The 17,845-nt window shown below is 36.3% G+C and overlaps 2 protein-coding genes across 2 annotated transcripts; both read right to left on the bottom strand.

Moving 5' to 3' along the window:
• Nucleotides 1-724: 724 nt before the first annotated feature.
• On the bottom strand, nt 725-4,322 carry LOC146310672 (uncharacterized). The gene is made up of 6 exons (XM_084741877.1): nt 4,090-4,322; nt 3,553-3,669; nt 2,570-2,821; nt 2,250-2,413; nt 1,277-1,413; nt 725-1,061 (listed from the first exon to the last, which is right to left on the bottom strand). Exons 1-6 carry the CDS (start codon nt 4,205-4,207, stop codon nt 911-913), a joined length of 939 nt encoding a protein of 312 aa, XP_084598003.1. The 5' UTR covers nt 4,208-4,322; the 3' UTR covers nt 725-910.
• A 2,604-nt stretch (nt 4,323-6,926) lies between these two features.
• On the bottom strand, nt 6,927-11,272 carry LOC146310671 (uncharacterized). Its single transcript, XM_084741878.1, has 6 exons — nt 11,116-11,272; nt 10,665-10,778; nt 9,327-9,590; nt 8,848-9,014; nt 7,803-7,942; nt 6,927-7,254 (listed from the first exon to the last, which is right to left on the bottom strand). Exons 1-6 carry the CDS (start codon nt 11,231-11,233, stop codon nt 7,119-7,121), a joined length of 939 nt encoding a protein of 312 aa, XP_084598004.1. The 5' UTR covers nt 11,234-11,272; the 3' UTR covers nt 6,927-7,118.
• Nucleotides 11,273-17,845: the final 6,573 nt, after the last annotated feature.

Raw genomic sequence — 17,845 nt, 5'->3', positions numbered from 1 at the left:
TCTTTGCTTTACATTCTGTTCTCAGTAAAATCTTGCAACAGTTGTCAGAACAAAAATGCCTAGCTCCAGTGGTTAAAGGGATTGTTCAAATTCTTTGAAATGTGGTTGTATGAGGTAAATTTACATTGCATTACATTTTAGTTGCTGGTCTACCACTGTGTCAATTTGTTATTTGTTTGTGTTAATCTGTGACTGTGGTGAGTCTGAACTAACCTTTTAAAACCCTGAAGATGTACATCAACAAACAAACTAACTGATCCAAGCAGCAGTCCTGTGTTCTGTGGAGAAATTCTTAATACAGTGTATACTGAAAGTAATATAGATTGTGATAGTGGAGTAGATATAAGTGGGAAAAGTATCTTTTGCTGCTGACCCTGTCCATAGGAGTTCATTGCTTAGTTTCTATGCTGGTACTACTCTGCTTCTGCCATCTACTGTATCTAATGCACTGACTATAAATGACTACCTCATACAATCCCACTTCAAACAATCCAAACAGTCACTTTAAGTTACTGTTTTTTGTAGTCTATGTAATGATAAACGTCAGCGACATTTGTAAGGTTAACTTAACAAGTCAACTCTCATTTTACTTGATGTGAAGAGGGCTGTTTTCCCAGTAAACTGGTAACCCAGTGTATAGATCTATATAGTAGTAATATGTATGTATATATGAAAGGTAAATATTTTATTTATTATAGTGAAATAATTAACTCACATTTTGTGGTTCATTTCATAAATCAGATGTATTTTTCATATTTTTAAACTTTGCCATTTTGTAGTCTCAACAAATCATAATGTGACAATAAAAAGAACAACTCAAAATATGTGTAAAAAGTCTCTAAGGTGGAGTTAATTATTCATTCAGATAATTAAACAAAAACTAAATGTGATTTTAGAAAAAAACATCACATTAACCTGCAGACCTTGGTGCCATTTCGCAAATCCATTTCAGTTCATAATTACACGGAGCATCGTTCCAGGCCTTAAAGGGGTTGCTTCTGGGATACGTAGCTGCACAGTCCTCGTTGCCAGAGTTGTTGGGCTCTCCATCATTCCAGTACCTGAAACAAAGGATAGGTTACTTTGTTGAGCTATGTAACTGCTTTGTCACAATACATTAAAAAAATTATTAATAATTAACTAATTCATATTGATATTTCAAATGGTCCATAGGGACCGTGAATGTGCTATCACAGCACTTCCTACAATAACAAGATAGAAAGAGAGTTATCTGTTCCAGTTCACAGTATGTACATGACATGTATGCAAATGTTACCCTTCAGTCAGTCTCCTTCCATCCAGCCACTTCCAAATCCCCTCCTCCTCCACATCTCTCAGTCCAATCCAGAGGCCAGTATGGGCTATGGGTCTCGAAGTGTCTTGATAATTACTTACCAATTGGCTTATTGCCAGCTGACAACACCAGAAATGCACACACACACACACACACACACAAACACAAACATACACATACATGTATATTAATTTATATTGTTGGGTTCCATGTAACACCAACCTCTTTCACTGCTTAGAAATAACATGTAAAACATTACAATGTACAAATAAACTAATTGATAAGTAAAGTCAGTGTCTCTGCTGTCTTAAAAATTTAAGTTGACTGAAATAGAAAAGACATGTTGAGGTAATTTTGTAATGACTCAAAACAAACTTTTCAAATCATATAAGCTTAATATTAATTCAGGTTTCCTTGAGAAAATATGTTCAATAAGCTTAGATATTAAGTTGAACCAGAACATTATTGTCTGGGCTGTTTTATTACATTAAACATTAACAACAGACGTAGCTTGATGACGCTGTGAGGTAGCATGGGATCATTGGAGTTGTTTTCTTCGCTTTTAAACAACCACCATAGCTGATGAAAATCTGTCTGACACGATTCAGGCAGAAATCATGTTCATGGACGAGATAATTTATTAAAGTTAAAGTCACGTGCACCAACTTACTTCCTCACTCTCTGACGTATTCACCATTTAAATAATCACAGATTTCTCTGCATTTGAAAACTGTTGGAAACATTTGGGATAATATTTAACATATGTCTAGCATTTCTAGACAATTTAATGCAAACTGTTACATAATGTAGCTTTAGGTTAATGAGAAAAGATTAATTGATTCCAGTAAATTTACGCAACTTTTTTTACAGTGTGTACAAGAGAATTACAAGGAAGGAAATGCAGATTTTTGCCCAGAAATATCAATGCGTTGACTAAATTAAAATAAAACCTTACGTGTTTTTCTCTGCTGTCGATCACCGCCAAGTCGGCTCCATATTTCGTGCAAAACTGTCTGGCTTCCTGCCATGATCTGCGTGACATAACCTCAGAGAAAGCGAAGAAGTAACACACTGAGTTCAAGTAAGTCCATCCTGGTAAACAGTGTCTGCAGCCCTCCTCTGTGACCAAAGAAAATGCAGACATGATGTTTTGGTGGGTGGCTCACAATAATTATGTGTGTGAGTGTGTATATATGTATATGTATGTATATATATATATGTACTATACATATAGTATATATATATATATATATATACATACGTATAAGCTCTCACCAATCATCGGCATGTGGGATTTCAACACTGCGATTTCCGTTTGGATCTTTTCAATCCGCTTTTCGTAGTCTTTGCTTCTTTTCTTCTGGTGTTCAAGCTCCCACTTGGTAAGTTGCTGCTGACTGATCTCATTTGCCAACTGTCTCTTGGCTTCATCTCTGTGTTGGATTGCAATGTTGTAAGTATCCTGCAGTTTGGCCACCTCACTGTTGATGTCCATTATTGTACGGTGGCCCTCAGTAAGTTTGTTATCTGTAAGTGGTGATGACATAGTGTTACTTAAGTATTGTGGTATTAGTCAAAACTAAGTCTCACATCTTTGGACTTGAAGGAGAAATCTGTAATATATTCACTGTAATAAATCATGAAATGACCCTAATATATGTCATCGGAGATAAAAGAAACATGTTAAGTTGAAATACTTGCTTCTCTGACATCAACGCTGCAGCTGTGGTGTCCTTTGAAATGTCTATTTCGGGCCAGAATAACTGTTTTAGTATGCCCATCTTACTTTAGACTTAAAATTAATGCAGAATAAATAAGTGTAACTTTACTTGAGTCTTTCCATTATATGCAACTTTATACATGTAAAGTACTTAAAAAGCAAAAAAAAAAAAAAATGCAGCACCAGAAATGATGAACTGGTAACTCAACTCACATCTTTGTATGTGATATGCAATGATGGATACACCATATAATTGTCTTTTCTGTGTTATTGTCCCATCCATTAAGGTTTAAAACAGTAGAAAAGTGCAGATATTTGTGTCAAAATAAAGAGTACAAGTAAAAAGTTGTCAGAAATATAAATAGTCAAGTAACGTACAGATACCTGAAAACTCTTATACAGTAAAAGGGCATTTCTACATTTTTAATTCCCACCTCTGCTCATAACTTTCACCACACAATTTAATAACTACCTACCACCACAATATTTTCACAATATTGTAATTTTAGGAGTGTTTTTTGGGTTAACGGTGACTTACAGTAGACTCCCAGGCCAATATCGACTGCTAGTTGAATGACAGCGAGCCCAGCCAGGCATAGTACAAGCACTTTGTAACGATTCAAAGTGGATTCAGGTCTCGCCATGGACAGGGACACTACACAGAGAAGAAGCAGAAGATCAATATCAGAGCCATAAACTGCATCACAATGTAGTAGTGTAGTTCAATATTATCAAAATAAAATACAGATGGTAGTCAGAGGTAAAGGAAGACCCTAAATAAGTAGGTGGAGGTGCGTCTGGCCCTCTACTAACACTTTATGTGTTTTTTTTTCCCCCTTTAATTTGTCTCTTATCTCTATATTATAGAGATGATATTGAAAAACTTGATACTTGCAAAACAGGGATACATGTTAAGAATAGCATAGAAATTAACACATTAACAAAAGCAGATTACATTTCCAAGACTATTTTTAGCACTATTTCAGAATCTGGTACCAGTCTGAGAAAACAGATTATACATAATCAGATCCGTGTTCATGTACAAACTCATTAATTCACTTTTCATGTGCTATACCTTGTTGTTTCCCTCGGTTTGAGTCAAGGGGGTGCTCATCTGTGCCGAAGTCATCTTGACTAATCAGTTTGTTATATGCACTGTCCAAAGTCCTTCCTGCAGTTTCTCTGTCCTCCATTTTGGCTGTGAGCAGTCTTAAAGAGCAGTCAAAAATCAGGTTTAGTGAAAAATCTGAGTTTGAGAGAAAGAGAGAGAGATAACTCAGGGTCAATAAAACTCAGGGTCAGTTACTGTGATAACTGACTCTGTGAATCTGACCTGCTCCCTGGCAGGTCCTTGTCAAACTCTCTGACTCCTCCCCTCCTGCGGAGCCTGAAGCAGCCAACACCAGTGTCTGGACTCCACCGGGGGGGGTTTCCTTTACTAATCACAGCTTCACCACCCCCTTAATACATGATGACGTCACAGTGGAGTCTAACCGCCAATGACTTTTCACATTTCTCATCTCAGTTGTGCACATGTCAATAAATACATTTTGTACACTCACAACAAAGTCTCTCTTGATTGAAATGTGTTTTGAAGCATTTCATGTTGAAATATTTGCACATGTTGACATATAGAAAGCTTTTGGACACAATTTTTAAATAAAATACTTGTCTAAAGATGTGCAGTCAGCTTGAACCTAGATAATGGAAAAATCATTATTACTGGGTCAGACTTTACAAGTAAGTATAAGTAAAATATGAGTTATATCTGTTTGATTCATAATTTAATCTTCAGGTTCCGTCACCTGGTTACAGCTGATAGATATATTTAAAAATCAAATGTAACATATGCATACTTTCCAACCGACTTTGTTTCCTGCATTCTGGTGACTTTTAAAAAAAATGAAAATAACAAAATAATAACTTCACTGTAGCAGCATTTTTATGTTAAATACTTTTACTTGTAGCTCTTAGGACAGAATGCAGAACGATTCACCTCTCCAACATGAACTTCTGTACACATCTCTCGCATAAATGTATATTAATCAGCTTTCTTTCATACATTCATTTCTTGTCCAGCCCTTAAAAGAAAACTGACATGGAAAATTTTACAAAATACAAATGCTAAAACTTTCTGGAAGAAACAGGAATTCTTTCCAGGAAGTCTGGTTTGATGTGATGTTGTTCAGGTGGAAACAGTAGACTTTTAGGCTTACAGATGCTTTACAGAGTCAGAAACAGGTTGTGATGATGGAAAAGAAAAAAAGGTGTTCTGGGAAAATCGGGAGGGTTGGCAAGCATGAACATAGAGTCAGATTCCAGCACATTAAAGACATTCATGTTGGGTAAATGATATAATAGTGTTTCTTGACTTCTTTCTCCACCCCTGTTATTTTAAGATAAATGTCATGGTCCACACTGGCTCATATTTTTAACTCCACAAAATGGAGGCTCTGCCTTTTCTTTCATGTATGTACTGTACTTAGAGTTAACATACTCAGAATTGATTGAACTATTTCTGATTAGCTGCTTCTCATCTCGGGCTGAATCAACTCAGAGTTCAGGATTATGCTCTTTGTTGAACCTGCTCTCTGAAACGGGGCTCTGGAGAGATTATTTGTTAGGACATTGCCCTTTGTATCAGTGTGTGTGTGTGTGTGTGTGTATGTGTGTAACATTACAAACAGAAAATCAGGTCCATTTGTTAAATATTTACAGGCACTGCTGGTAATTTGAAGACCAATGTCATTTTCTAAACAGAACAATGTCTAATTTATTCAAACATTGAAGCTTTACAAGACATTTCTTTAGGCGTCACTTTTTATTTTATTTAGTCAAGCATGATTTCGAAATTCATTACATGGCAGACATTTTCTTGATGTGTGAACTGACCAGTGTTTCTTTGCTGCTTGAGGGATTTTTTGGCATTTTCGCACCTTAAAGGGACATTTCACCCTACACTATATATTTCTCCTGTTACCTGTAGTGCTTTTCATCCATCTGGATTATTTTGGCGTGTGTTGCTGAGTTTTGGAGATATCAGCTGTAGGGATGTCTGCCTTCTCTGGAATATAATGGACCTAAATGGCAATTGGCTTGTGCTTAAAAAGCCAAACAAAAATACATTTGAAAAAGTCATTAGCAGTGTCTGTCTCCAGAGATCATGACCTGGTTACAGCAGATTTTTTGAATTGGTTTAATGAAATTGAATTGAATTAAATTAAATACAATTTTTGGATTTCTAAAAGATTAGTAGTTGGTAAAACCCAAGAGTCTGAGCTGGGCTTAAAAACTCAACAAACTTATTGCAGTAGGTTGCCTAGTCTTTTTTGTCTTGTCATTTTTACAGTGTATATTTATTGAGACTGGGATGTTGACATGACTATAAGGGAATCTTCTTATTAATGTTGTGTTTGTATAGTAATATCTATCTTGAACAAACCCTGACAAATACAATATTAAGGCAATAAAAAAAATAGATACAACTAATACTGAAAGTAATATAAACAAAACTAAAACAAAACATTTTAAATAATAGAATTGGAACTTGCAAACATACTCTGCAAACTAACGAAAAAAATTTTAATTAAAAATAACATTAAAAATGAAATAAAAATAAAAACTAATGAGAAATAAAAAAATATAACCTCTAGTTTTAACACTAGCACCACTGCACTAGCTAGCATGGTGAAATGGTTGGCGGGTGTAGTAGAAACAAAACAGTACATATAACTGCTCATAGATCTGTGGATTATCTTGAGTAACCAGGTTATGACTTCTGGAAAGAGACATTACTGCTGAAGTCTTTCAAATTTATTTTTTTGGCGCTTTGAGCACCACAAGCTAAGGGCCATCTAGTTCCATTATAAAACACAATCTAGATGGATAAGCAACACTACAGGTAGGATTTTTTATTCTGCAGGGATTAGTCCCTTTAAATAACTAATGTTTTGCTATTGCAAAAGGCATTGTCTGCTGCAGGCCAGGTATATTTGCACTGCATACAGTGTTGGTAGTTTTTCAACATGTGGTTGTAGTATCTTAAAAATGATCATATATATCCATTATTCAGTTAATGTGATTTCTGCATGAGAGGGTTCATGCCTAGTTTGGCTCCATCTCACATATCCAGTTATAGTGATGGTCGACGCAGTTTCCATTATACCATGTCTTCCTGGTATCAGAGTAGTAATAAATAGCGGCACAGTTCCCATTCTGTGGCTGTCCATCTCTCCAGTACCTTGGATAAATCAAAATCATTGAATTTAGTGGAACATTTGCACGTTGGGAGGTGAGCTTGGCTGTAAAATGACTACATCACAGCAAAAGAAAAGGTTACTTCTAAGAGCTTGCTTTCATTTGTACCATTAGTGTCAAAAAGTGCTAATTTGTCATTTTCAATGTGTAGGTTGCAGCTCAGAGGTTGTTATTGTTATCTGGGGACTTTGAAAATGTAGATAGCGGATGATGCGATGCAGATTGAAACCAAGCAACCAATGGCGGACTTATAGGTTTATATTTAGGCTTGGTAGCATTTTGCTTCAGAGAAAAGCAACATCTTTTAACCATCTTCAAAATTTGGTTTTCTTTTTGACATAGATGAGCCCAGCACTAAGTCCAGGAAACAAGGACAACATGTCTTTTAATTAGATTTTTTTTTTCTTGACACAAAACTGGAGAGAAGAAATTTGACCATAGTTCCAAAAGGGGCAGGACTTAGAAAGGGTCAACTAGCACAAACTATAGCAATGTACTGTAAGTGTTTACAGTCGGTGAACTGATGCTTACATTGTTTCCACCTCAGTCACGTTGTTAATCCAGATCCACGTCCCCTGCGTCACTACATCAGTGAGGCCGATCCAAAATCCGTTCTGCCACCACGCACCAACACTGCTGCGCTGCTTTGGAAAGTTATCACTCATGAGTTGCTGTAGGAAAGCACAAACAGGAGTTGGTACCTTACTTGCACATTTCAAGTGTCCAGCCATTAAAATATTTTTTCTCATTTAGCTTCTTACCCTGTGCAATGCAGTGGACATTAACACAACATTTTGTCGATTAAGTTTTTCCCCATGAGATGTGAGATTTCTGCATTTGTCTTTTTCCTGTGATCTCCTCACTAGTATGAAGGACTCATATGAAAACAAAGCTGATGTCACATTGTGCTTTGCTTCCATTGTCCAATCAGGAGGAAGCGATATTCAAATCAATTGGTGATAAGATTTCTGGGGTTGTTTTCTTATGTTTTTAGGGAAAAATAAATTAAACCCGATCAAAACAAACCCACACAGTCCTAATGAATCAGATAAGTCTTTCTTTCTTTTTTTAAAAAACTTTTAATAAATTACATCCGAGGACACTGTCACATTTCATGTTGTCACATCGTTGTCACATTCTTATTTGTTATATTATTATAAAACCGATATCTATTATAGCTGCTTTAATCTTACTAACAAACCCTTATATGGCCAGTGTGTAGAATTCAGTCACATCTCGCAGTGAACTAGAAAACCTGGTATCATTCTGAAACTCGCACAAAATGCAAAAGGCCATAAATAGAGCCAGTGTTTGGTTTGGACTACAAAACATACTTTACATACATTAGTACTTAAATTACTTAATTTTAATTAATATATTTTCAGCATATACTATACTTGTGCAACAGAAGAAGCATGAAAAATTACCTTTATCAGCAATTACCTTTAAAGCAGGTGTAGAGATGGCGAAAGAAATTAGTAGTTCCTAAAAAAATACTTTAAGGACAATTCTTATGAAGCTTGAGCGACTTTTTTCACAGACTGAAATGCGTTCTTTAACTTGTTTTTTGACCTACTTGCTCTTGCAAGTCATTTATCACAAGCAGGTCGCCTCCTTGACGAATACAGTCTGTTCTGCTGTCCGCCCAGTTCTTTTTGGAGTCGGGCACATGTTCAGAGGAAAAATAATAGCAGGATGATTTAAGGAGACTCCATCCTGGTCGGCATCTGCCACAGCTTTCCTCTGTTGCAACAAGAGATTGGAAAATGTGAAACATTTCTCGTTATAGGCTGTTTTTTTTTTTTTTTTTAATATTTAAACAATACACATATGAACAGGCTTGGCAGGATTACATAATCAGGGTATAAAAAAGGTAACTGTAAATTTCTACATAGTTTTGTCTTAAATTAGAGAAAAGGAACAAAATTATCATCCAAAAACTCAACATCTAAAAAGAAATTTCCAGATAAGACCAACTGCTAACATTAGCTACACAGACTAGCCTCTGAAGTTAGCTACACAGAATAACAAAGACGGGTTGGAAGTCCGCTGTACCTAAGGTGGTTTTATTAGACTCCAGTTTTTCCTTCTCTCTGTATAGTGTCTCAATCTGTCCCTGAAGATTGTCAGTCACGGTCCTCTCCTGCTTCACTTGCAGCTTTAGTTGGACATGGTTGGCACGCTCTTTCGTCAGTGCTGCCTGGGCCTCCAGCTTAGCCTTGATGACATCGCTGTGGTTGCGGAGGTAGTTCATCTCTACGATGAGGGGTGAAGCAGCTGAATGAGGAAGCCGAACGTAATCATCTTGGGCGTTGGCACCTGAGGCATAAAAACTTGCAATGACAAACTGTGGCAAAACTGGTGTGTGAAACCAAGGTTATATTTTCTTTTAGTTGTGCATGCAGGATAGCACTAGGGAGCTAATGTTGGTCTGTCAGTTGTTCCTTCTTTTTTTTTTTTTTAATAACCAAATACCTGCTTAATACCCTAATGACATTCCCATCAGGCTTAGATGTAGTTTTTATCTAGTCCTAATTAGTAAACGTTAACACATGAGATGGTGAATATTGTAAATTATTCAAAGCTGGGGTCGGGGACTTGAGTCACATGACTTGATTCAAGTCAGACTTGAGCCGAGTCACAAATTTGACGACTTCAGACTAACGCTGATAAAGCACTCAACTTGACTGTGACTTGGTAGCCATGACTTGAGACTACAAAAACTTTTTGGCTCAAAAAAACTTTTTTGGCTTATGCCCCAGGCGAGCAACTCCCATTTTACTGAATGGGCACCATGTTTGCACTGTCTACTTAATTAAATACATCTGTGCTATTCGTACACCGTCTGATGATGAGATTGAAGTCACACGGACCCCAGCAGACCCTCGTGCACTCGCAGATACGGAAACCATAATACAAGCCTTACCCCCACTTCTGTTAACTGATACAAGATAATACCTGAGAAAATAAACTGAGAAAGCAAGTAATTTCTGAAAATACAGTCTTGCACATCCATATGTTAATTCAGTTATACACAACAAAAACAGCCCTACAAGAAAAATATGCTTAAAGGGATAATTCATCCAAAAGTGAAAATTCAGTCATTATCGACTTGCTCTCATGCCAATTGAGGGTCGGGTATATTTTGTTAGTCCGCAAATCACTACTGGGGTTTCACAGTAAAATAATGTTGCTGCATCTCCCAAGCTATGTAAGTGAATGGTGTCCAGTTTTAAATTGGAAAAAACAACTGAAAAAAAATTTCCCCAAACTGCTTGTCTGGCATAATCCAAGCCTCCTTTCTTTTTCCAGTGTATGCATCAGACTCTCCTGAACACAAATTGTGCATCAGATACAGGAAATCAGCATTTTCCTATGAGCTCTCATACTTACAGTAAATCGCAATAACAACAGCAGAAAGCAGCAGAATTGCGTTCAGCAGGCCCAGACTCAGTGTGACCAGTCGTTGTGGAGGAAACGCAGGCCTACCACCCTCTGTAAACAGAGCTAGATAATGTTCCTCTGAATTAAAATCTTTTAATTATATTTGAACATAATTTAGAGCTTAAAAATGAAATTAAGAACATTATCATGGAGACCTTCTGATAGGTTACAGAAAAAAAATATGGACACATGGATACAGCCAAAATCATCAGGTTTGGAGATTTAAACTACATATTTAAATATAATATTCAACACTGTGTTACATACATTTCAAATATAAGTCACTGAGTGAATTTAAGTCACACTGAATCAGTCTGAGAGAGAAAAGAGTACAATGATGGTGTAAAAGAAGAAGGACATTGTTCAGAAACTGCAGATTTGATGTCAAAGTTAGTTGTACCTTGTCCAAATGTTCGATGGTGAGAGCCCCACTGCTTGTCTGTTTTGAAATCTCGAGAAATCCTCTGTTCAAATGACATTTCCTCCTCAGTGTCTGACTGTGACGGTGAATTGTCCATTATACTGGTGCAAGTAGTGCCTATTGATCTGTTTGTCCTGTTTATATCAGTGACACAGCGATAAGGTGTAGGTGTGTGGGTGTTTGGATTGTTGCAACACTGGACATTAGAATTTCTCCTTCCTGTCTGAAATAATGCTTTATCAGCACGTTCTTTAAGAGATCAACATCAATTAAAGTACAAACATCACATTCACATGATGGTGAGTCATAATTATAACAGAATGTAAATGGCTTAGATGTTTGTTCCTTCTGATTGTTATTCGCTGCCATTTGAGAAACTTAACATCTCATAAAGGAATAGTTCAATATTTTGGAAAATACACTTAGTCTATTTCTTGCCAAGAATTAAATGAGAAGATTGATACTACTCGCACGTCTGTACATTAAATTCTACAACCAATAGCTGGACTTTTACTAACTTTCTTCCTCACATTTTGATGTGTATTAGCTTTATTTTGCTGTTGATTTCTAGCCTAACTAATGTAGACTACATTTTATCTAGCCATGTGTTATGTGGACATATATGACCGGCCATTCTACTGAACTGGTGCAAACTGCTGTGCCACAACCAAAAAACAAATTGAAAAAACATTTAAATGTGCATATCTTAGATGCTCACTAAGACCCTTTAATTATCTAGTGAAACCCAAAATAATATTTGCGATGGCAGTAAGCCTAACATATGTAAAATAATAATTTGTGGGGTCTTTGAATTGAGAGGTGGCTGTCCTGAATCCTAATCCCTAAATTTCAGCTCGTGAAAACTATTCTAAAACTTTAGCCCAGTTTTGTCAAAAGTATTTTAGTATAAACTCCATGTAATTTAAAATTCTGTGATATGACATGTATAAATACCAGCAAAAATAAACACTTCTAAAACTGTCACTTCGAAACAATCACTAATGAGCCATGGTGCGAGGAAGCATCAGCTCCCTCACTATTTGTTAAACCCTTTTTTGTTAAGAAAGGTGGACAGATTCTCTCACACAAGTTATTTCTTTTCTTTATTCAATTCATAGTTTCAATTTTAACTGAGAAAAACAAACACCTGTACTCAGCATTAGAAACACATTTCCCTCAAGAATATATACTAAAGACATGCTGTGATCAAAGCAGTAACCTGTCAGAGCTTGAGTCCTTTGTGGAGGCCATCTGGTGCTGGTGTTTAAAGAAGAAGCACACCTGAACAAAAGCACTTAAATGTGTTGTATGATTGGGTGAATTCTCAGATTTGATTGGGATGAGTGATGAAATGACAGCTAATTAAGATGAATACTGCGTGATACTAAGGTATAGTACACTGTAAGTGATTGTCATGTAGATTAACAGTAAAATACTGGCAGCAGGGTTGCCAGTAGTTTACTGTTACTTTTACAGTTCTCCTACTGTAATCAACCATACAGTATGTTAATGTAATATGACCATCTATTGAATCACAGTACATTGCTGTATTTTCTTGATATTACAGTAGACTACTGGCAGCAGGGTTGCCAGTAAATTACCGTTTTTTCTAGTTTGCTTACTGTAAACATATTTACATTTTATTACTGTTATAATACCATGTACTGAAACAGTATAGTTCTGTATTTTGTTGAATTTACAGTATACCTGTGGCAGGGTCTACAATATTGTTTTTTTTCCAAAATAGTAATGAAATTTCACCATAATCCCAAATACAGTATCATGTAGTAAGTTTTCTAAAAAAAAAAAAAAAAGAGCATATTACTGGCGGTACTGATGACAGTCAGTCATTATCAAGTAAGGATTGCCTTAACTGTAACCTTGACTAGCAATTTCAATGTGATATATTGAACATATACTGAATGACTTTGTTAACTAAAATGCAGTAATGAAAAACTCTATGGAAAAGAAGAAACTTATGACAAATATGACAAATGATGTAACCCAGCATTTATTTTTTAAAAGGCAGCACCAACTGAAATACTTCATTTATTGATACAAACAAACTTTTTTCCAATACAGTTGGAAATTTCAAGTATGCCTGTAATGTAGTAACACTAATAAACTTTGGGGAATGATGTATCTAACCACTGTGAGTATCACTGCCTTTTTGATACAAAATGCACACTTTGTCAGTGAGACTGACCCACTGAATGTGGGGTTTTTTTTTTATAATCTAAATGGTGGAAAATCTAACCAGTGATCTTTTACACAAAATTAGAGTGCTTCAATCAGAGAAATCCCTATAATACAATACATTTCACAACACACTGGCAAGATACATAATTCCTTAAAACTAGGACTGGGTGATATGGACAAAATCAAATAGCACAATATTTTTAACTAAATACTTGTATCTATACTGCCTAGCCTTATTGCACACATTTACTTCATATGTCACTTATATATGCTATGAAATCACAGGGCTCCCAGTACCTATACCTCAAAACAACAGCTCAGACATCCATGTTCAAATTTTAAATTGATGGTTGTGTGTGTGTTAGTGTGTGTTAGTTAGCTTGCGTCTCCTGCCGCCCCTCTATGCTGCTAAGGTCTGGGTAGAGTGGCTGCACATCCTAGCTGGGTAGTTGGAGTGCTGGCTGAGGCTGTCCTCTGGGTGGAGCCAACTCCAGATCAGGATATAGTTTGAGAGACTGAGACGTAGAGATTAGTGGATCTGACCCTACCTACTGTTTTCTCTCCCTAACCAGCATGTATATGCCTTCCAGTCTGCCTCAAATATCTATTTGTTCTACTTTGAGTCAGAAACCTGTCTGTCTGTAAGGTTTACTCGGGTATCTACAGATGGGCTGAGCTGGGCAGAATGAGCCCAGAACAGAGATACACACAGATAAATGCAAGATCAGGAAAGGGTGAGTTGCATATTGTTATCACATAAAGGTACAGGACATTTCTGGCTTGTTCTATTTCATGTTATTTTGTGAGTCACACAAGTATGTCCTGTCTTTGGGTACTTACAATATGCAGATACAGGATTACATGAGAAATGGGAATTTCAATCACAACTGCTGTCAGAAAATTACTGATCGACTAAATGCGGTCTTAATGCTGCCGTTTATTCTAACATGAAAACTGCACATTAAACAATAAAAGTCCATCCAGCAGATTTAAACATGAGGAAGTCTGTCTGACACTGTCCTATGATGACAGAGACGTGGAGATCACAGAAGTTTTTGGCCAAACCGACGTAAAATGAGTGTAACTGATTTAAGATTGTCCCTGATAAATGATGATGAATTTTCTAATCAGTGATCTGAGCTGCAATATCACCAAGACAAAACGGATAACAGTAAAAAGTATTCAAAGTGTCTGTAGTTGCTTCATCATTATTTTAGTATGTGTTTTATATACGATATAAATTTAAAGTGTGAATATTATCTGGAACAAACTCTGACTCTGCATCACCAAACAGGGTTTACCATGACAGCACGATGCATTCAGTTTGTGCTGCTGTTACATTACATTATGTTACATTTTTACATTATACGGATTCGTTCGGTGATATTACGAACATACAGCTCAGCAACTTTTCACTTTTAATGTCTTCCCTCAGTTTAAAAGCTATATCACTCATAAACAACCTTGTTAGGACAATAATTAGTTAAAGAACGGCGCTTTTTACAGATGATTTAATCTGAAACTCTGAACATAACCTGCCCCTGACCAGGTTATGAGTTTAGCATCAGTTACCATGGTGATCTAACCAGGTTAAAAGAGAGCCACCTTTGTGACACTGAAAATCCTGGGTTTAGACTCAACATAGCTCGCTAACCCATTAATCTCGCTTCGTAGTTCACCCCTCAGAGCATCGTCCTCGGTGTGAGGAGCATATTGAAACAAAAAGAATTATTTTTAGGAGTAGAAGCAGCATTGCTCGCTGCAGACCCCTATTGTTTTTGGTCTGATTTTTCTTTTTTTTTTCTGCAATATTTTGGGCATTTTAACAGCATGAAATTAGGTTATTTACATTCAGAATATGCTCTCTATTTGCTTCATTAACACAGAACAAAAACAACAACAACAACAAAAAAAAACAATCCAGATCCTTAAACAGCTGATCCATCCACTAAATATCTGAAAATTCTAAAAAAGATCAATGTCCAAAATGCCCTCAATACCCCCCACCCCAAACACATTCAGACCACCGTCACATAGGGACCAAGCCATTATCAATCACTCAGATTCCAGAAACTTGAGTGACAGAACCTTGACCTTTTCAAAAAAAAAAAAGCAATACTCAAACCGATTAATTGCTCCTAAAAACAGTAGCCATCAATTCAACAGTTAACAGCCTATCCAGTATTCATTGCAGCTCTAAGAAAAAAAATAAATAAATAAACAAACAAACAAACTCAAAACAGTTTGCTCCTCCTATTTTAACGGAGGGTAATCGATACTAAATGGAGTTTAAAATGCAATATAAACATTAACATCTATAAACCAGGAGGAGGCCCCATACAACTTATTTGTTGTTTTTTATCCTTATTATTATCTTTTTTTTCTTTTTATTTATTTATTTAGTTCTTCTAATTATGATTTTTTTTAGGATTTGTATACTTGTTCTATTTATTTACCTATCTTCCTTTTGTGGGTGGGTTATGTACCCTCTGAATGTTATCATGGGTGGGGTGGTGGGAGAATTTCTGCTTATGATGATGTGTGTATGTAATGTGCGTGTGTGTATTGTACAGCATTGAAGACGTGATTTTTGTGAAGAATTTACACATACCTGAGAGTATTTGCTGTGCTGTGAATTCCAAATGAAAAACTGATGACTTAAAATATAAGTAGTAGTGTAAAACTTATGTTATATAAATATATATGGTAATAATAACAAAAATAAATAATCGTATAATATATATATTGAATAAGTTTTGTTGATAAAGTTTTGTTGATAAAGTTTAAAATAAGTTTAAAAAAAAATAGGTTTTGAATAGTTCAAGGGCTGTGGAGCCTTTCTTTTAAGCTCATTTTAAACTTTATTAACAAATCAATTTCAATAAAAAATTATTCTGATCTGGCTTATTTAATTGATTTTACTGTGTCATTAAATCCTACTTCATTCTGTCTGCACATGCTCACAACAAAGTGTGCCATTTTTTTTGAATGATTTCAGTTAGAAGCCCCTTGAATGCTGTATGTCCATCCAACCCGTAAATGTATATATTAATAGTTTTGTTGATAAAGTTTAAAGAAGTTTGAAAAAAAAATGCCTGTTCTACTTTGATGATGTCATCAAACACTTTCATACTGAGTATTAAGACCATACAAGTCACGACAGCTTAATCAAAACACAGTTGACAAGTTAACATAGCAGGTAAGAAAACACCATCACATCAGATATACCGGAGCGTGTTAGGGCACTCAACACAAAAATGGAGCATAGACGATTACATATTGAGAATAATTTACAAATTAAAGAAAAGACAAATTATGAAAAGATCTCACAAACAGAGACTGATCAATCAGAAGGATTCATGAATCTCCAAACCCCCAAACAGATTCCTCATTGCCATATAACACCTATAAACCAGGAGAAAACCAATCAGTTTGTGAAAGATAGCCAGAGATTCATCAAACATGCTTCTCTAAAAGAGGCTGATGAAATTGAACGGCGGAGGAAAGAAAGACGGGAGAGGGCTGCAAGTGATTGGGGGCACTATGAATACAATCTCTCCATGGCAGCTGAAAAGCATGCACGCCAAGAGCAGCTAAAAATGGAGGAAGTTGATGAAAGACGTAGGTTTGCCAAAGAGACTTGGGAGATAGAGAACAAGTTGCAGCAGTATGCTCAACAAGAATCCCAAGGAAACCCTATTGCGAAAGTCACTTCAGAGGAGTTAAAAAAGTTAGTCATGGGTGTGATTCCGTCAGAAATAACAGAGCGTGTTAGGGACATCAAGACAAAAATGGACCGTAGACGAATAGAAATTGAGAATAGTGTGCAAGCTAAAGAAAAGAAACGGCTGAAATCAGTAGAGAGACTGCAGGAGAAGAGAGAGAGAGAAATGCTCTTTGAGTTTGACAGAAAACATGCACAAGAGGGCAGACGTCAGGCAAGAACAGAACTCCAATTAGCTCAGCTTGAAAATTATGAAAAGACCTCTCAAACAAAGACTGATCAATCAGAAGGATTCATGAATCTCCAAACCCCCAAACAGATTCCTCATTGCCATATAACACCTATAAACCAGGAGAAAACCAATCAGTTTGTGAAAGATAGCCAGAGATTCATCAAACATGCTTCTCTAAAAGAGGCTGATGAAATTGAACGGCGGAGGAAAGAAAGACGGGAGAGGGCTGCAAGTGATTGGGGGCACTATGAATACAATCTCTCCATGGCAGCTGAAAAGCATGCACGCCAAGAGCAGCTAAAAATGGAGGAAGTTGATGAAAGACGTAGGTTTGCCAAAGAGACTTTGGAGATAGAGAACAAGTTGCAGCAGTATGCTCAACAAGAATCCCAAGGAAACCCTATTGCGAAAGTCACTTCAGAGGAGTTAAAAAAGTTAGTCATGGGTGTGATTCCATCAGAAATAACAGAGCGTGTTAGGAAATTAAAGACAAAAATGGACCGTAGACGAATAGAAATTGAGAATAGTGTGCAAGCTAAAGAAAACAAACGGCT

This window comes from Lutjanus erythropterus, chromosome 18 (genome assembly GCF_056507025.1).
Source record: "Lutjanus erythropterus isolate fLutEry1 chromosome 18, fLutEry1.hap2, whole genome shotgun sequence".
NCBI classification, from domain to species: Eukaryota; Metazoa; Chordata; class Actinopteri; order Lutjaniformes; family Lutjanidae; genus Lutjanus; species Lutjanus erythropterus.
This window is presented reverse-complemented; position numbering and strand designations above follow the sequence as displayed.